General features: G+C 50.6%; 1 protein-coding gene across 1 annotated transcript in view; it reads left to right on the top strand.

The window, feature by feature from the left end:
- The window catches only part of DNAI3 (dynein axonemal intermediate chain 3), a 2012519-nt gene that overhangs the window by 205999 nt on the left and 1789445 nt on the right, over positions 1–17075 (top strand). Inside the window, exon 2 of the mRNA XM_069641699.1 lies at positions 56–204. Coding sequence (XP_069497800.1) covers positions 72–204 — 133 coding nt within the window. The 5' untranslated portion in view covers positions 56–71. The remainder of the gene's footprint in view (positions 1–55; positions 205–17075) is intronic.

Raw genomic sequence — 17075 nt, 5'->3', positions numbered from 1 at the left:
ATGTAAAGGACAAATATTATAAATATTTTAACGCCTTGTAAAATGTATGTTTTAGAAAATAAATTGAAGAAATGTCTAGCAGCAAAGAAGAAATTAAGAAATCTGCCCCGACATCACCTCGAAGTGCTAAAGGTTCAGCCAAGACACCGAAAGGCAAAGAGCGAAAAGGCCCAGGAAGTGGGAAAAAGAAAGCCAAACCTGCAGGTGAGATAAAAACAACAAAATCATTCAGATATTAAACTTTTTGTATTTGATTATTTAAGGGCTAAGTCAGGATACTTTGGAAGATGTACATGCCCTCGTTCAAATGTTCCTTTCTAAACTTTCCCCAGCATCCTTTGCAGATTTATATTGTGCATGTCAATTTCAATACAATTTAAGTACTGCCTGATATCTGGTTTCACAATTTAACAAACCGCTCAAATGAATAGCCCTAACATCTGCACTCAAAATCATGAGGACTAGACTTCTTCAACAACCGGATGCATAGACGTGCTTATTTTCCTTATAAGTCACATGTTCTGATAGTTTTAAATAGTTTCTTTACCAGAGTTTAATATCCTTGATAGAAACCTCACAAAAGTGTATTGTGCATTGTTTGGGGCCTCCTCGGTAGGGTTCCATATCTCAATATTTGTGTGAATATCACATCCCAAAAGTAGCGTACTAACAGCCTCATTGCAGATCCACCATAACGGTATAACAAGCAGCATTCATTAATACGGCATGTCAATGCCATCCACACGATTACAGTTTGAATATGTCCTTACAAAATCAACCAGAGTAATTCTCAGGAAACGTCACTGGTGTTACCTCAAAAATACTGTGAGTACCCAGGGATCAGGCAGGAACATTGACAAGCATTCCCTGACTCTGCATCAAGGCTGATGGAGCGCACCTGGAGGAGGGGGGTCCTATGACCTGAGTGTGAAGGGGCCTTCATAGCCCTCTGTGGAAGCAAGCGGGGCCGGGCAGAGCGGTGGCAAGATGCTTACCCAGCAGAGTGTGAGAGGCCTGTTCCTGCCCCAGAGAGGGGCTAGTGCCCTGTGAGAAACGAGAGGGTGTCTCACCCGCTAGTCCCCGGGAAGCTCCCTCTCAGGTGGCCAGAGCACAGCCATCGCCTTTGGATCCAGACTTTGGGAGTGGACCAGTGCAGGAGGATCACCTGGGTGAGCGGTCTTAGGGGAGTGGGGGTGAGATAACCGATGGTGAGATGCGGTATTTTCCCCTTTTCTGTTCAACTACCCCATCCTATTTCATCAGCTGTTTTGAAATCCCAACTGCCCCCCTTTCCTTTTACACAAACACTGGGCAGAGGAAGAGGGTGACTAAAAGTAACCAGACTAACTCTCTCACATCGTACTGAACATGTCCTGTTAATCGGGTCAGGCAAAGTCAGGCCCTTTACACTAAGTGCATACACCTTATACCAATTAACTCTCCTCACACGAATAAAAGGCAACACCTAAAGACACACTCTGAGCCAGGTGGAACACGAGAACGAGCAGAACTTCTAGGACTAAGGGACGAGAGCAGCTGTCCAAAAATCCCAAGGGTTCCCTACTGGACGTCGTTGCCTTCAGACCGCAAAAGACGTGCGGAGAAGGCCAGATCCCACAAGTGAAGATTGCATTGTGTTTCAAGGATGCCATCGACCCTCCGGGTGAAGAGCAGAGTTGGGGAGGCGAGGTCAAGCCTGTGGTACTAACCTTGACTCGGGGAATTGAAATAGCAAAACAAGAAGAGCGCACACAGCCAATGAGTTAGCAAGCGACGTGAAAGACCGGTGTGTGTTAAAGCGAATGAACTAGCAACATTATATCACAAGTGAAGGCTGCACGCATGTGGATGAGACCGACGAAAGGCTGACCTGTGAATGAACTTTGAAGTAAAAGGCAGCTGTGAGATCAGCGATAATAAGTAACAGAGTGGTCCGGCGAAAGGAAGTAGCTCAGTCTCTGTGAAAGGTACATTGTGTGACGCTAAAGCGCAATTGAATTAAGTGAAAGTGAATGTGAACTTTGAGTCGATGTGGTCCTGGGGTGGTCTGTGAGAACCACGCACATTTGAAAGTCTTCGACATCCGAAAGGGGTCTGAGTCTGGCAGAGAGAGACCTGAAGAACAATAAGCTTGGGGAAGGGAGTCCCAGCAAGTTTGTGTTGAACTGTGACGTGAGAGGTCTGAGCCCAACAGAGGGGGGCCTATGTGATCTGTGTGCTGTAAAATCTGAGCCCGGCAGAGGGGGACTTTTGTGAACTTTACGTTGGAATGCAGTTTTGGAAAGTCAAGAAAGAGACTTTAATGTGGAAGGGCAGGCGGGCCTCAATCTACGTTGTGGAACTGCTTAGAGTGTTAGAAGCTGAGCCACAATGTGTCATCCTGCCTACAAGGACAGCCTTACTCTGTGAGGTTTAATTGAGGAGGAGACCTGCAGGGATGTAATTTAGGGGTCGCCCGAGGTCGCAACTGCAACCTCTGAGGTCTCCCTTGCGACCTCTGTGGTTACCCTTGCGACCTCTAGAAAAAAAAAAGAAAAAAAAGAGTATTTTTTTTTTTGTAATGCAAGCTCATGGGCTGTGGCCAGCACCATGTGGCTCTTTAGTTTTGGAGTGGCTGGCTTTCTTGTTAAAGCCCCTTAAAAAAAAGAACAAGAAGAAAAGGAGTGACACAAGTCTAACACTTTCAGCACTGACTCTAAATAAGAAAGAATAGAAATACCAAATAATGTTTCGAGGGGATTGGGTCCTCCGACGTATTCCATATCTATGACATGTAATCACCACAGCTGTGCTGCTTCGGAAACTTTTTTCGGCGTCTGCGTCCTGCGTCGATGACGTCGATGCGCCGTCGTCGAGGACCTCCTCCGACGTCCGACGTCGTCCGATGTGATAAGTAGGACGCACGACGCCCGTAGCCTCAGTTCCGTTTTTTCCACGAACGTGTTGCTTCGTGAATCTCGGTTAACGCCTCGACTCTTTGGAGTTCTGTTCTTCTCGGTTCTTTGAACCTGTTCGTTTTTGTGAAAATCCTTCGTGTGAAGATGTCTTCTACTTCGTCTTCGACCCCGCGTCCGGGCTTCAAGAAGTGTGGGGAGTGTGGGTCCAGGATGTCGGTGACGGACTCGCACAACGCCTGCCTCTGGTGCCTCGGGGAGGCCCACGACACGGATGACTGCATCGACTGCCAGTCGCTCACGTCCAAAGCCTTACGCGAACGTAAGAAGAAGTTGTCGGTAGGTCGGGTGTCCAAGCCCCGGAAGTCGAAGTCTGCGGGGCTTTCGACGGATGATTCGAGGGGTGACTCTCCGCATCATCGTCGGAAGTCTCGTGGGTCTCCTTCTAGGAGTCGGTCTCGCCACTCCTCAGCCTCTTCGAGGCATTCTCGGAAGCGCCGACACCGGTCGTCTTTCAGGTCCTCTTCGGAGGACTCTGCCCGGCACGTCGCTTACCCCACCAGCCGTGCGACGCCGGAGGAATGGGCTTCCTTCGGGAAGAAAATGCTGGCGATTCTTGAGTCGCAGGGTACTAAGCCGTCCGCGCCCCCGAGTGGGGTCGGTCGTGAGAGGTCGAGAGACACCGCTCGCAAGAGTGGTCGGCACGAGTCACGGGAGAGGTCCCATTCGGACAAGGAGACTCGTTCTCGACGTACCCGTTCCAGGTCCCGGTCCTCGACGCGTTCGAGACCGTGTGCACCTGTGAGGTCTTCGAGGAAGACATCGACGTCTGAGGCGTCGAGGGCGTCGACAGGCTTTCTCGAGGCTCCGGCTCCGAGGAAGACGTCGAAGCTGTCGACGCTCAGGTCGTCGAAGGACACGCTTGGGGCTCCGGCTTCGAGGGCTGTGTCGACGCCGCCGATGCTGGCGGCGCTGCATCTGATGTCGACGCCGATCCTCTCGGCGCCGATGCCTGTTCTCTCGACGCCGCAGCCGATTCGCTCGACGCCATCGACGCCTTTCGTGTCGGAGGTACCCCGTGGCACGGGTGAACCCGCTAGGAAGGCTTTGGTTAAGAGCAAGCACTCTCGGGTGCCTTATTTTCGCCACCTGGAATATATTTCAGAGACGGATGAGGATTCTGATGGCCTGGTTCCTAGTCAGGTTCCAGATCAAATTGTCTCGGGCCATAGTCAGTTTGACGATTTGAGGCAGTCACTGCAAGATGCCAGTGGACTGGACACCTCTCCGGAGGTGGAGTTTTGTAGGCCTGAGCCTGGCTCTCATGCCGATTCCTCGTACCGGCGCCTTATGGCTAGGGTTTCTGAGTACTTGGGATGGTCTGCTCCCCCAGGGGAGTTTGTGCAGGATGATCTAACGGACATCCTTGATGTTGGTCCCCCAACTGACCCAGTACTGCCGTTCCATATGGCTTTACAGAGAAGGGTGGCGGCGGCTTGGACTGCTCCGGAGAGTCTCCCGGCGGTGGGCAGATCCTTGTCGCGAAAATACCGTCCAGCCAGTGGCGCCCCCTGCTACTTGACCAGACACCCCACTCCGGAGAGTTTGGTGGTGCAGCCGGCCACGGCCCCGGCGAAGCAGGCGTCGTACCCTACCATCCCTCCTGATAGGGACGACAAACGTTTTGATGGCTGGGCGAAGAAAGTGTTTTCTTCTGGTGGTATGGCGCTTCAGGCGGCCAACTCCATTTGTGCCTTGTCTCGTTTCACACACACTCTGTGGAACTGTGTTGCGTTAGCGGCTGAACATTTTCCCGAAGGGGACAAACGGGATGGTTTCCTTGCTATGGTCCAGGATGGTAAGGATGCCATGTGTGAGTCCGTTCAGTCGGGTTTGGACTTGGCTGAATGCGTCAGTAGGTCCATGGCGGCGAGCATCGTGATACGCAGGTTTGCGTGGTTGCGGAAGTCGGGGTTTGCTCCTGATGTGTAGTCCCGGCTCCTCAACATGCCCTTTGATGGTGAACACCTTTTTGGCACTAAGGCTGACGAGAGCCTTGAGAGGTTGCAGACCTCAAAAGCTGCAGCGAAGTCGTTGGGCGCTGCAGTTCGCCAACCTCCGCCTTTGCGTCCTAGGGGACAGCAGTGGAGGGGTGGTTCCTTTCGCTATTACTCGTCCTTCGGTAAAGCGAGAGGAGCTGGCAGTCAAAGAGGCCAACGCAGGGGTACCAGAGGTGGACAACAGGGTACCCGTGGTGCCAAGGCCGCTCGGGCAGTTGCCTCTTTGTCCTCAGGTAACCCCGCAGCCGCTCCCACTCAGTCATGAGGCCATGTCCCATGGTTCGCTGGTTGGGGGGAGGCTGGCGCAGCATCTTGTAGAGTGGCAAGCCATTACTTCAGATGTGTGGGTTCTGGAGATCATAACCCACGGCTACTGTCTTCCCTTTCGGCACAGGCCTCGCGACAATCCACCGGGGAACCTCTCTTTGCAGAGTCCGGATCCACTCCTTGCACAGGAAATTCAAGCCCTGCTGGAGAAAGGCGCCATAGAACTGGTGCCTGTAGCGGAGAGGAACAAGGGATGGTATTCCCCTTATTTTTTGATTTCGAAGAAAGACTGGGGATTGAGACCCATCATGGACTTGCGCGGTTTGAACAAACTCCTCAGGAAGGACAAGTTCAAGATGGTTACTCTCTCTCAAGTCCTCCAGGCCCTTCAGCTTCAGGACTGGTTGGTGTCTCTCGACCTCAAGGATGCTTACTTCCATGTGCTGATCCATCCCAAGCACAAGAAGTACCTGAGGTTCGCGGTTGGCGACTCGCACTTTCAGTTTCGGGTCCTGCCGTTCGGATTGACCTCCGCCCCGAGGGTTTTCACCAAGCTCATGGTGGTGGTGGCAGCGCATCTCAGGCAAGGGGGGAGGGGGAGGAACCCTGCAGGGAGGTCGGCTAAAAGCCGTAAGGGACGGGTGCTCGGCACCATTGACAGAGACCGGAGAACAGTGGCAATGGATGGCTCCCTGCAAGGAGCAGAATCACATCTACCCCTACCTGGACGATTGGTTGATCAGGGGGAGCTCTCCTGAGCAAGTCCTGGATCATCTGTCCGTCACCTGCCACTCCCTTCACAGCTGGGCTTCTCCCTCAATTTAAAGAAGTCCCATTTGACGCCAACACAGTGGCTCCAGTACATCGGAGCAGTGCTTGACACTTCCCTGTTTCAGTGTTTTCCTCCCCAGGTGAGGGCTCTTCACATTCAGCAGATGGTGCACAAGTTTCAGCATGCCCAGACGCTCCCAGCGTTCGAGTTCTTGAGGTTGCTCGGCCTCATGGCATCCTGCATTCTTCTGGTGCCAGAGGCTCGCCTGCGGATGAGATCTTTGCAGTGGGCACTCAAGACGCAATGGTCGCAGTCCTCCGGCAGGATGTCGGACCCGGTTCAGGTACCGCCCTCGGTCGCCCGGGACCTTCTGTGGTGGGCCGTCGAAGGCAACTTGATGAAGGGGGCTCCATTTTGGCTTCCCTGGCCGGAGGTGACTATCGTGACGGATGCATCCCTCACGGGATGGGGAACTCATGCCAACGGGCTGACAGTCAGCGGTCGTTAGTCTCCGTCGGAGTCCAGACTCAATATCAATCTGTTGGAGCTGAGGGCCGTCAGGCTAGCCCTGAAGGCTTTTATGCCGACTGTGCGAGGTAAGAGTGTCCTGATCCTGACAGACAACACAGTGGCCATGCACTACCTCAACAAAAAGGGGGGGGCAGGGTCACTTCCTCTGTGCAGGGAGGCGATGCAGCTCGAGTTCTGGGCCATCCAGCAGGAAGTTTCAATCTCGGCAGTTCATCTGGCCGGAGACGAAAACGTGACGGCGGACGCTCTGAGCAGGCAGGCAGAGCGCGATCTCTCACGAGTGGGAGTTGGCTCAGGAGATTCTCCTGGAGATCTTCGCCCTTTGGGGGACCCCTCAAGTGGATCTCTTCGCCTCCAGTGTCAACCGGAAGTGCGAAAGGTTTTGCTCGCGGGAATTTCCTCCAAAAGGAGCCTTAGGAGACGCGTTCGTGGCTGCGTGGTCATTCCCGCTGCTGTCCCCGTCATCCCGCAAGTGCTGCGGAGGTTACGGAAGTTCGGTTCCCAGATGATCCTCATTGCTCCGGCGTGGGCTCGGAGGACGTGGTACCCGGACCTTCTCGACTTGTCCATCTGCCCTCCACGTCGTCTTCCCTACCGAGACGATCTGCTCTCACGGGAGGGGGGTCAGGTTCTCCATCCAGAGGTCAGATCCCTCAACCTTCACGCTTGGCTTCTGAAGGCCAGCAACAACGTCTCTGTACCGTTGCCGTTGGCGTAAATTCTGCGACTGGTGCAGAGTTCAGAATGTGGATCCTTTTGCATGTGACATCCCCATGGTTCTGTCCTTTTTACTTTCTTTGGCCCACAGGGGCTTGCAAGTGGGTACCATTAAAGGTTACCTGGCGGCGCTGTCCATCTTTAAGCGCTCGTCTGAAGAGTGTTCTTACTTTAAAATCCCTTTAATTTCACAGTTTCTGAAAGGGCTCACTAATGTGTTCCCTCCATCACCTTTCCTGGTGCCCGGTTGGGATTTAAACATTGTTCTTAAGTTTCTTATGGGTGCTCCGTTTGAGCCTTTACATTCTTGCCCTTTGAGGCTGTTAACTCTGAAAATTGTGTTTTTAGTTGCGGTTACTTCCGCTCGCAGAGTGAGTGAGTTACAGGCACTTTCAGTTAAGCCACCCTTCACTGTATTTCACAAGGACAGGGTTGTCCTTAGAGTTTGTCCTTCTTTTCTTCCGAAAGTAGTGACGGAATTTCATTTGGCCCAGAAGGTTGTTCTTCCGGCATTCTATCCTCCTCCACATCCTGGTAAGGAAGAGGAGAGGCTCCATAGGCTTGATCCTAGGAGAGCTTTAAGCTTTTATGTTTCACGCATGTCCCGGGTCAGAGTGGACGATCAACTCTTTATTGGTTACGCTGGAAAGCGTTTGGGGCAAGCTGTGACGAAACAGACTTTGTCTCGTTGGATTATTTTGGCCATCTCGGAGTGCTACCGCTTGGCGGGTAAGTACCCACCGGCTGGCTTGCGGGCCCATTCTACCAGGGGTATGGCTGCATCTACTGCCCTGCAGAGGGGGGTTCCTATTCGCAACATCTGTGATGCAGCCACCTGGGCTTCAGTACATACATTTGTACGTCACTATTCCCTCGATTCCATCCGAGCACAGGATCTGGCCTTTGGCAAGGCGGTCCTTTGCTCTGCTATTTGATTGGCTATTCTACATTTTGATTCTAAATTCTTTCCCTCCTCCTTGCTCTGGTACTGCTTTGGGAGTCTGTCATAGATAGGGAATACGTCAGAGGACCCAATCCCCTCGAAGAACAAGTTACTTTCTTACCTGGTAACGTTCTTTCGATGGGGTGGTCCGACGACGTATTCCATATCGCTCCCACCCTGCCTTCCCCGCTGCAGAATTTCTTTTGCGATTGCAGCTTACGTTCCGCAAGGCTTTGTGTCTGACTGGCAGTTGACTAATGTCACACGTTCTGGGGGAAAAAACTACAACTGAGGCTACGGGCGTCGTGCGTCCTACTTATCACATCGGATGACGTCGGACGTCGGAGGAGGTCCTCGACGACGGCGCATCGACGTCATCGACGCAGGACGCAGACGCCGAAAAAAGTTTCCGAAGCAGCACAGCTGTGGTGATTACATGTCATAGATATGGAATACGTCGTCGGACCATCCCATCGAAAGAACGTTACCAGGTAAGAAAGTAACTTGTTCGTCTTTCTGGAATTCTATACAATAATTGATAGACTCATTAAAGGTTTATTTCAGGCACACTTCAGGGGGTGAGTCACTGATTTAGTCTGTTCTTAAACACCTCAACTCAGCCTTTATCAGGTCGATAAATGAGTACCAACACAGGTTGGGTGATATTGGGTGTATATTTTTTTCTATGTAAAGCGCTTAAGCGTAAGTGCTATATAATAACACAGCATTATCATTTGGTCATGGACGTCTCCTTGCATTCACAGTAATTTGGTAATATGGGCCTATACACACTGATCTTAAGGATCCATATGGCGATCCATTCTTGTATGAAATGTACATCACATTAGTGATATCGTAACCATATTTTTTGTAATGTACAATGCTCTGTGATAGCACTTCCTGTTTTGTCAACTGGTGAAATGTTGCGTTCCATCGCATCCCGCAATATCACCTCGGGGTGGGGTCAAATGACATCACTTCCTGTGATGTCACCAGGGGTCAAGGGCCGTGTGATGTCACTTCCACTACCCCTGGCATTTTGGTGAATTGACGTCCCTGGAGGCCTAGTTCAACTACCTTTATTATTTTGAACACTGATTTTTCCTTTCCATACATGTCTCCTTTTTACAGTTTTTGTACAAGGGATAGGGCAGGCATTAGGTTTTGTTAGCATAGGCCATTTTAATTTGATGGACTCTACTAGGACTGTTTTGTTTATCGTTTGATGGTCGAGACTACTCCCATCTTAGTTATAGGGCAGACTAGGAGTTTCTCCGACTCCAACATTTTCAATAAAGGTTTTACAAATTATATCCACTGTGTCAGTGTCATACTTGTGATACCATGCCTTCCCTACAGCCCAGAGTAGGCAGTAATACCCTGGTCACAGCTACTCTCTACTGATAGAAGTGCTATTGGGTGGGGCTTAGAGTCCCCCCCCTCCAGCGACTAAAAAATACAAAGGGGAAAAAAAGAGAAGGGGGCTGACCTCGCTCAGAGGAGGCATCCTGGAGGATTCCGCAGTGCAACCTGCTTTAAAGCATACCCCACTCCTGGACATTACACCCAAGGGCGCCATGGGAGGAAAGGGGCGCCAACCGAAAATGGACTAGTGGCAAGCGTTCACAGACCCTGGCACCAACAGTTTCCCCAACAAGGGCTAAACATGCATTTAGGACGGCCCTGGAGCTGCAAATTGCCCATGTCGGTGAATAACTCAATCTGTTGTGAGCTCATTTGCAGAAGTCATCTGAAAAACTAAAGGAAACAATCATTAAGGTCACCTCAGCGACATAGGAGGTATAAACACTAAAGAAACAGATCTCCCATATCATACAGACAACTAAAATGCTAGAAGCAAGAGCAGAAGATGCGGCGGGCCGCTCCAGAAGAAATAATGTCTGCATAATAGGGCTCCCGGAGGGCGAGGAGGGGGAGTCCATGGAGCTCTTTCTGGAATCATGGCTGCAGGACAAACTGGGATCAAAGGCCCTGTCACAGTGGTTTGCGGTAGAGAGGGCCCTCAGGGTCCCCATGAGTGGACCTCCACCCAGCGCAAGGCCTCACTCAGTGATTGCTAGGATTCTTAATCACACAGACCGGGACGCAATTTTACAAATGGCAAGGCCGAAGTGGCCCATACGCCTAGATAACAGCTCTGACCTCATTTTCCCAGACTATACAAAACAAGTCCAACGCCAGCAACTGATCTACGATGCGGTTAAGCAGACAATAAGTGACAATCGAGTGCATTACATGTTACTTTTCCCGGCTGAAAATCATACAAGGAGATAAAACATTGGTTCTGTAGTTCTCCGGAGGAGGCTTGGCACTGGTGGGAGACAATGGGGAGCTGGACCACGACACATCAGCATGGACGTGCCGCCCCCGGAACCCTGCAGGGAGGTCGGCTAAAAGCCGTAAGGGACGGGTGCTCGGCACCATTGACAGAGACCGGAGAACAGTGGCAATGGATGGCTCCCTGCAAGGAGCAGAATCAGATGTGGAAGGTGGAGTGGCTGGACCTAGCCTGGTGGATTATCACACCTACGCAATAGACTCTCCAGAACAGATGTGTTCGTCTTCGTCTCGAGACACTTGAAAGACAATATGAGACAGAGGTCGGGAATCTGTACGTGGCCTTAACCGTTTGATAATGGCGGTGTTGGTGAGGCGTGGGGAATTGTGGTTAGAAGGGGTAGCAACCAGCCACCTGTGATCCGTATGCTCCCACAGCGCCCCCCCCTCCTCTGGGGCAAGATTTATCCCAAGAGCGGGCCGGTGGTTGTATCCCTTGACCCCACGGGTGACGGGGGGGGGGGTGCGCCCACCAGACCTGTGCACGAAGTACAGGTATTAAGTGGGTATACCCTCCCTGAGGGCAAGTTCCCAGTTCTTGTTGAGATTTTATGGGGTGGGGAGGACATGCGTGATATCTGGATTAAAAAGAAAGGGAGCGGGTGGATGGGGAGCGTGGGTATTTGGAGGGGAAGAGAGGGCGCATGGAACCCCAACTTGGAATAACACCTACACTGGATGCAGTACAGTGACCGGGGGTGGGGCTGGTAAAGAGGGATGAAGGGTCGAAGTCCGCCTACTTAAAATGGGAAGCTCATGATTTTAACATGGAATGTGCATTGGATGGGGCAAGCCAAGAAGAGGTTCCTTGAAAATATGGCGGGGCGCAAGTAGCGCTGTTACAGGAAACCCACCTGACAAAGGCAGGGTTTGAGAAGGTGAAAGCATGCTGGGAGGGGAGGTATTTGGATCTTATTTGTCCACATACTCCAGGGGTGTTTTTTGTCATGGGTGGTGAGAGGGTCCCCCTTGCAGGTCACAAAAATCATACAGGACGAGGTAGACAAGACTTTGATTCTCCTGGGGGTTCTAGACGGGAGGGAGATTTGTATCATCATCTCCTATGCCTTAAACGCATGGAAGGACTCCTACTTTTCAGGAGTGATACGATTATTGGGAGGTCAGGTATATAAGGAGACGGTGTGGGGGGCTTCAACTGCCCGATGCATGAACGGTTGGACAGGTCAGGCCCTGGTACAGTACATACGCCGATGGCAATGAAGTATCTACAGAAGACAGTGTCAGAGCTTGGTCTGGTCGACCTGTGAGCATAGGGGAGGGGAGCGGGTCTATTACTTCTATTCCCATCCCCATCCCCACAGGACTCACTCATGCATTGATTTTCTGTTTGTCGGCAGAGAGCATTTCTTGGCATACTGTGAGACAACTTATCTGGGAAAAACAATATCAGATCATGCCTTGCACTACAATGACATGGGGAAGGAGAAGGAGCAGAGTACCCATGTGGAGGCTAAGGCCGAAAGCGGTCCAGGACACTCTTCAGGGAAGACATAGGGCAGGCTATCACAGACTATTTGTACTTTAATGAGGGGTCAGTGGGTGACTATGGGGTCCCGTGGGATGCGTTTAAGGTCACCATAAAAGGGAAATGCATTGCCACCACCAATGGGGTACGAGCAGAACGTCTAACTCGCCTGGGTGACGCTGAATCCCAGATACAGCAACTGGAGGGGTACCTAGCCAGAGGGGCTCTATGCAGTGCAGAATTATTCCCAGGCGCAGAGACTCAGGGCAGGAAATGCAAGAAAGACTAGGTGACCATGATTATGCCCAATACACTAAGAGGATCCATGGGGAAGGAGACAAAGCAGGGTGATTGTTGACCTGGTTACTCAGGAGGAAAAACCCATTGGAACTAGTCACCCGAATTGTTACAGATGAGGGGAAAGTGCTCACAATGCAGGCAGATATCAACAAGGCCTTTTGGGTTTTTAATGCTGAGCTATACCCAAGCAGGGAACCACCAGATATGGATGACAAGAGGGAGGTATTGGACCAAGCCCACTTATTGAAACTGGCGGCTCCAGCCACTGAGGAACTAGAGGGACCAATTACAGAGGTGTAAATAAGGGGGCGATTAGCTCTTTGGGTATGGGGGAAGGCGTCGGGAGGAGATGGAGTAGTCCAGCCTGGAAAGGACCATGAGCTCTGGATACATTGAGTTTCTGGGGGAAGGTGAGGAAAGGGTGAATGCCTCTGAGGAGGTGTAGCTGAAAGTGGGCCTTCTTGGCAAGGTTCCGAAATGTGAGGAGAGAAGGAGAGTGAGGAGTCGAAGATGACACTAAGGTTTTTTGCCTCACAGGAGGGTGAGGCAAGGGGGCCCATGTAAGGCAGCCAGAGCGTAGGAGGGGAGGAAGGAGCTGGGGTCCTGATGAGAAGGATCTCAGTCTTACTGGCATTAAGGGAGAGATCGTTGACAGCGCACCATGCTTGAATAGCAGACAGCCAGTCAGGAGTGAGAGAGAAAGAGGAGGCAGAGGATGCAAGCTTGAAGGAGAGTTGCGTGTTGTTCGCATAACACAGGAAGTTAGGAGAGAATGCAGAGATCAAATGGGCAAGGGGGCAAGGTAGATGTGTTAAAGCTAAGGCAAGAGAATAGAGCCCAGAGGAACACCGCAGGTGGAGAGTGAGATGGAGGAGAGAAAAGGGCCTAGTTGAACCTGAGAAGGTCGTTCGGAGAGGAAGGACGTCAGCTAGTCCAGAGCCAGGTCTGTGATGCCGGGGTATCACAGAGCCGATTTATAAGGGTGGCATGATTGACTGACTGTATCAAAGGCAGAGGAAATGTCAAGAAGGATGAGAACAGAAGGAGAGTTGTAATAGATATTTTTATTTGTTCGGCAGTGCAGTTTCCGTGCCTCTGGCAGTTCTGATGCCAGACTGGTGGTCGTGGAGACAACCGACAGATTCGGTGTAGTGGATAAGCTGGAAGATGGCCAGCTTCTCCAAGATTTTGCTTAGGAAACGGTGGGGAGCAGATTACCCAGGAAGTGGTTAATGGAGATATGGCAGTAGTTAGCCAGATAGGAAGGGACGGCAGAAGGCTTTTTGAGGAGAGGTTGCACAGGGGAGTGCTGGAGGATTGACAGGAAGGTTCCAGTGGCAAAGGAGTGATTGCAAAAATCAGCCATGGCTGGAAGAAGGGAGGCAATGTTGTCCTTGATAGTTCTGGAGGACCAGGGAAGCACCTGTTTGGATGAGGCGTTCATAGAGCGGACTTGTCTAGAAACCTCATCAGGTGTTATGGGAGAGAAAGAGGAGAGTATGAGGGAAGCGGTGAGGGGGGCCAAAGGAGTCCTTAGACCAGGTGAAGTAGAAGTGTGTGGTGTAGAGGAGAGTGAGGACATGATGCTTTGAGTTTTAGAAATGAAGTGGGAGGCCAGAGAAGTGAAGAGGACTAGGGAAGGCAGAGAAGAAGTGGATACTGCAGAAGGATTGGCAAGTGCCCTGCAAATTTTGAAAAGTTCAGCCATGTTGTTAGTGGCAGCAGGGATGCTGACTTGAATATTGGCCCTCTTCTTCGAGCAGATTGAAAGTTTGTATTGCCTTTGGAGCAGGCGGTAGGCCTGTTTGTCATAGGATGTGCTTGAAGCCTGCCACTTCCACTCAGCTGCTCTGCACTTACGTTTCAGAGAGGCCAGGTCGAAGTCATACCAACGGTTGCGCTTGGAGGCAGGCTTAATGTGGATCCTCATGACAGGAACAAGGATATGCAGAGTGTTGGAGATGGAGAGTTGAAGTTTAGTAAGGGCTGTGTCGGAGTGGAAGTCAGCGGCAGGAATAGGAGGGTGAGTAAAGGTGGCGGCAAAAGCAGCAACTGACACTCACTTCATAGGTCGAATGACTGAGAAGGAGGCTGGCTGTGCAGATGGGGGCATAGCCGGGAGACCCAGGAGGTCCAAGTGAGATGAAAGAAGAGAATGATCAGACCAGGAGAGAGGAGTAATGAGAGGTTTGGAAATGGGGATATCTGCAGAGATGAGAGCATCCAAGGTGTGTCTGACTGAGTGCGTCGGATCGGAGGGAAGAATGGAGACGGAAAGAGAGTCACAGAGGTTGTGGAAGGATCCAGAGGCTGCATCAGGGGAATCGGGGTGAATATTGAAGTTTCCAAGGAGGAGAAGCTTGAAGGTGGAGGCCAGCCATTCTGAGAGGAAGAGGGAGACCTGGCCTGGGGGCCTGTAGATGGTGCCAGATTCAGAGAGAGGACAGGAGAGAGAACAAGCCTGCAGATGAGGCATTCATCTACTCTTACCAAGGCTCTTGCTGTACATGCTTGGTCCATATCAAGTATCAGCATGCTTATCGGGGGACATGCATCAAAAAGGGGGTGAGTGCGATGGACATGGACTTGCAAAAGAATGCAAATTCTGTGGCTGAAAAGGGACAAGATATATGCATAATGTAACTATTCAAACGTAATAGATGGAGAGAGGAAGGCAGCTTGAGTATACCGGTTCTAAAATGAGACCACACTTTGTCACCTCTATTCACAATAACATGTACTAGACTTGAATTCTAATAAAAAATATTAAAAACTTGTTTGTCATTTGGGAACAAGAGAATACATATGTGTGCTATTAGGACGAAACTCCACCACCGAGGACAGGTCGAGGCAATAATCTAACTTCCCACAAAGCAACAACAAAATAATGCGATTCCACAGATATCAGATGACACCAATTTGAAGAGAAGGGAACAAACTTAAAGGGCATAGCTGTAGTTTACTCACAAGGCCGAAGTTAGCGGCCATGGCCAAAGTGATGCACCATTGATAAATTGAGCAAGTGTACCTTTCAAACTAATGTGCTTGACTTGCGAAGCAAGAATTTACTGCTGTAATTTTCCCCTTCTGATAAGGAGCTGAAAATAGTGGGGTTTTTAAAGTAACATTAGGGCCGGTGAGGTACGAAGAAAGGTAGAGTTCACCATTACAACGAAACACTAAATATCAAGCGTGATTGAGTGGAAAAGACTTGACAGACCAGTGTTCAGATCCTGGTATATCAACTTAAGTCCCCGTTGTCTACTGGGTTCATTTTCCTGGATGTTCCCATTACATGGCCCCTGCTTGAGCCATGTTTGTAGGTCGGCCCAAACACCCTGGGTGAGCAGCAGTACATGCAAGGAGATGTAGTGATGCAGCATGCACATACCCCCGTTAACAGTGACTCATTTCTGTGGTTCACAGTGGCCTGTGTATATTTTCCATCTTTGAAAAGCCTTCATGTACAACTACTACTTAATAATCTTGTAACCCCTCCACCGACTCAGGACCGTAGGTGATATGTACCAATGACGACAGTCCTTAGCAACTACAGTGGCTTAGATTTAGAACGCTCCCTCCAGGGTGTCCCCCAATCAGGAGCAACTAGCTGCAGTGCACAGGTCACTAAGGTAAGTGCGTGGTGATTTGCAAATAGAACTGCTATTGTGTACATAAACTGACAACAGGAAGACTGGATCTGTATGTGTGAAAACTGTGGTACTCCAAGTAGGTGCCTGGGGAAGTAGGAAGAACATCAGAATAGACAATACCAGGTTTCCATCGTCTCCTGTGCATACACTGTTAGATTAAAGATCACCTACTCAGCAGACCCACCTGTAACAAATTTGCCTCCAGACAAATGTTACTCCCTCAGTTTTTCCAAAGCTTCCCGGAACCAAGGGGCTTGGGAACTGATGCAATTATTTCTACCTGGCCCATTAGTCTACTTTGTGTATTCCAACCCACTCCTTTTGTCCCGAGTGTGATCTACGGGATATGGGAAACCTGGCACACAAGGATATTGATCATTCACTACTGGCCAAGGAGAACTTTTGTTACTGCAGTTCGTCTTAGTCTGCCCATCCAATCACTTGATATATTCTGACCCCCGACACCACTGCCAGACAAACATTTTTTTGGGCGGCATGGTCCTTAACTGGGCTAACTCGGGTTTCACATAAAAGGGTGCCACTCTCCATACAGGAGAGACAGTCCAAAATGTAGGTGTCTGAGGTTTCTCAGCCTAGCAGATGCTACCCAAAACTCCCAATTTGTTGAGTGTCAATCTTGTTCTGGCCCCATCGTAACAAGTAAAGTGGGCTGCAATTAAAGCAATCTTTAAAATCCTAGGTCGAGCAGGAACAAGACAGCCCTGTTAGCCAGTTTGAGTTTGTGTGGCCAATGTCACTTGTTCCATCTGCCTTGGTGTTGCAAGCTCTGCAGGGTCCCCTTCGAGCCCTTGGCCTCAATAGAACAGACATGTCTCACCTTTAAGAACAGCCTTTGTTCAGCTCCATATTTCCATACCACCATTCAGTGTTGCAGTGTGACCCTTTTTGCCTTGAGATATCTTATCACGTGTCAGAAGACTGCAATTCCAGGACAGTATGCCAAGCAAACACGCTTGAACTACAGTTGGCCTTGTCATTTGCCTGGTCCTGATGACTTAAGTGTATCACCCTCCTTCCTGTCTTCCAGTAGCCTGTCGCTTAAGGAGGACCGGGGAAGGGTCACAAGGCCTACA

The sequence above is a fragment of the Ambystoma mexicanum genome, chromosome 1q (genome assembly GCF_040938575.1).
Source record: "Ambystoma mexicanum isolate Mex_15411 chromosome 1q, UKY_AmexF1_1, whole genome shotgun sequence".
Lineage (NCBI taxonomy): Eukaryota > Metazoa > Chordata > Amphibia > Caudata > Ambystomatidae > Ambystoma > Ambystoma mexicanum.
The sequence above is the reverse complement of the archived record's forward strand: the minus strand, read 5'-3'. Positions and strand labels throughout refer to the sequence as shown.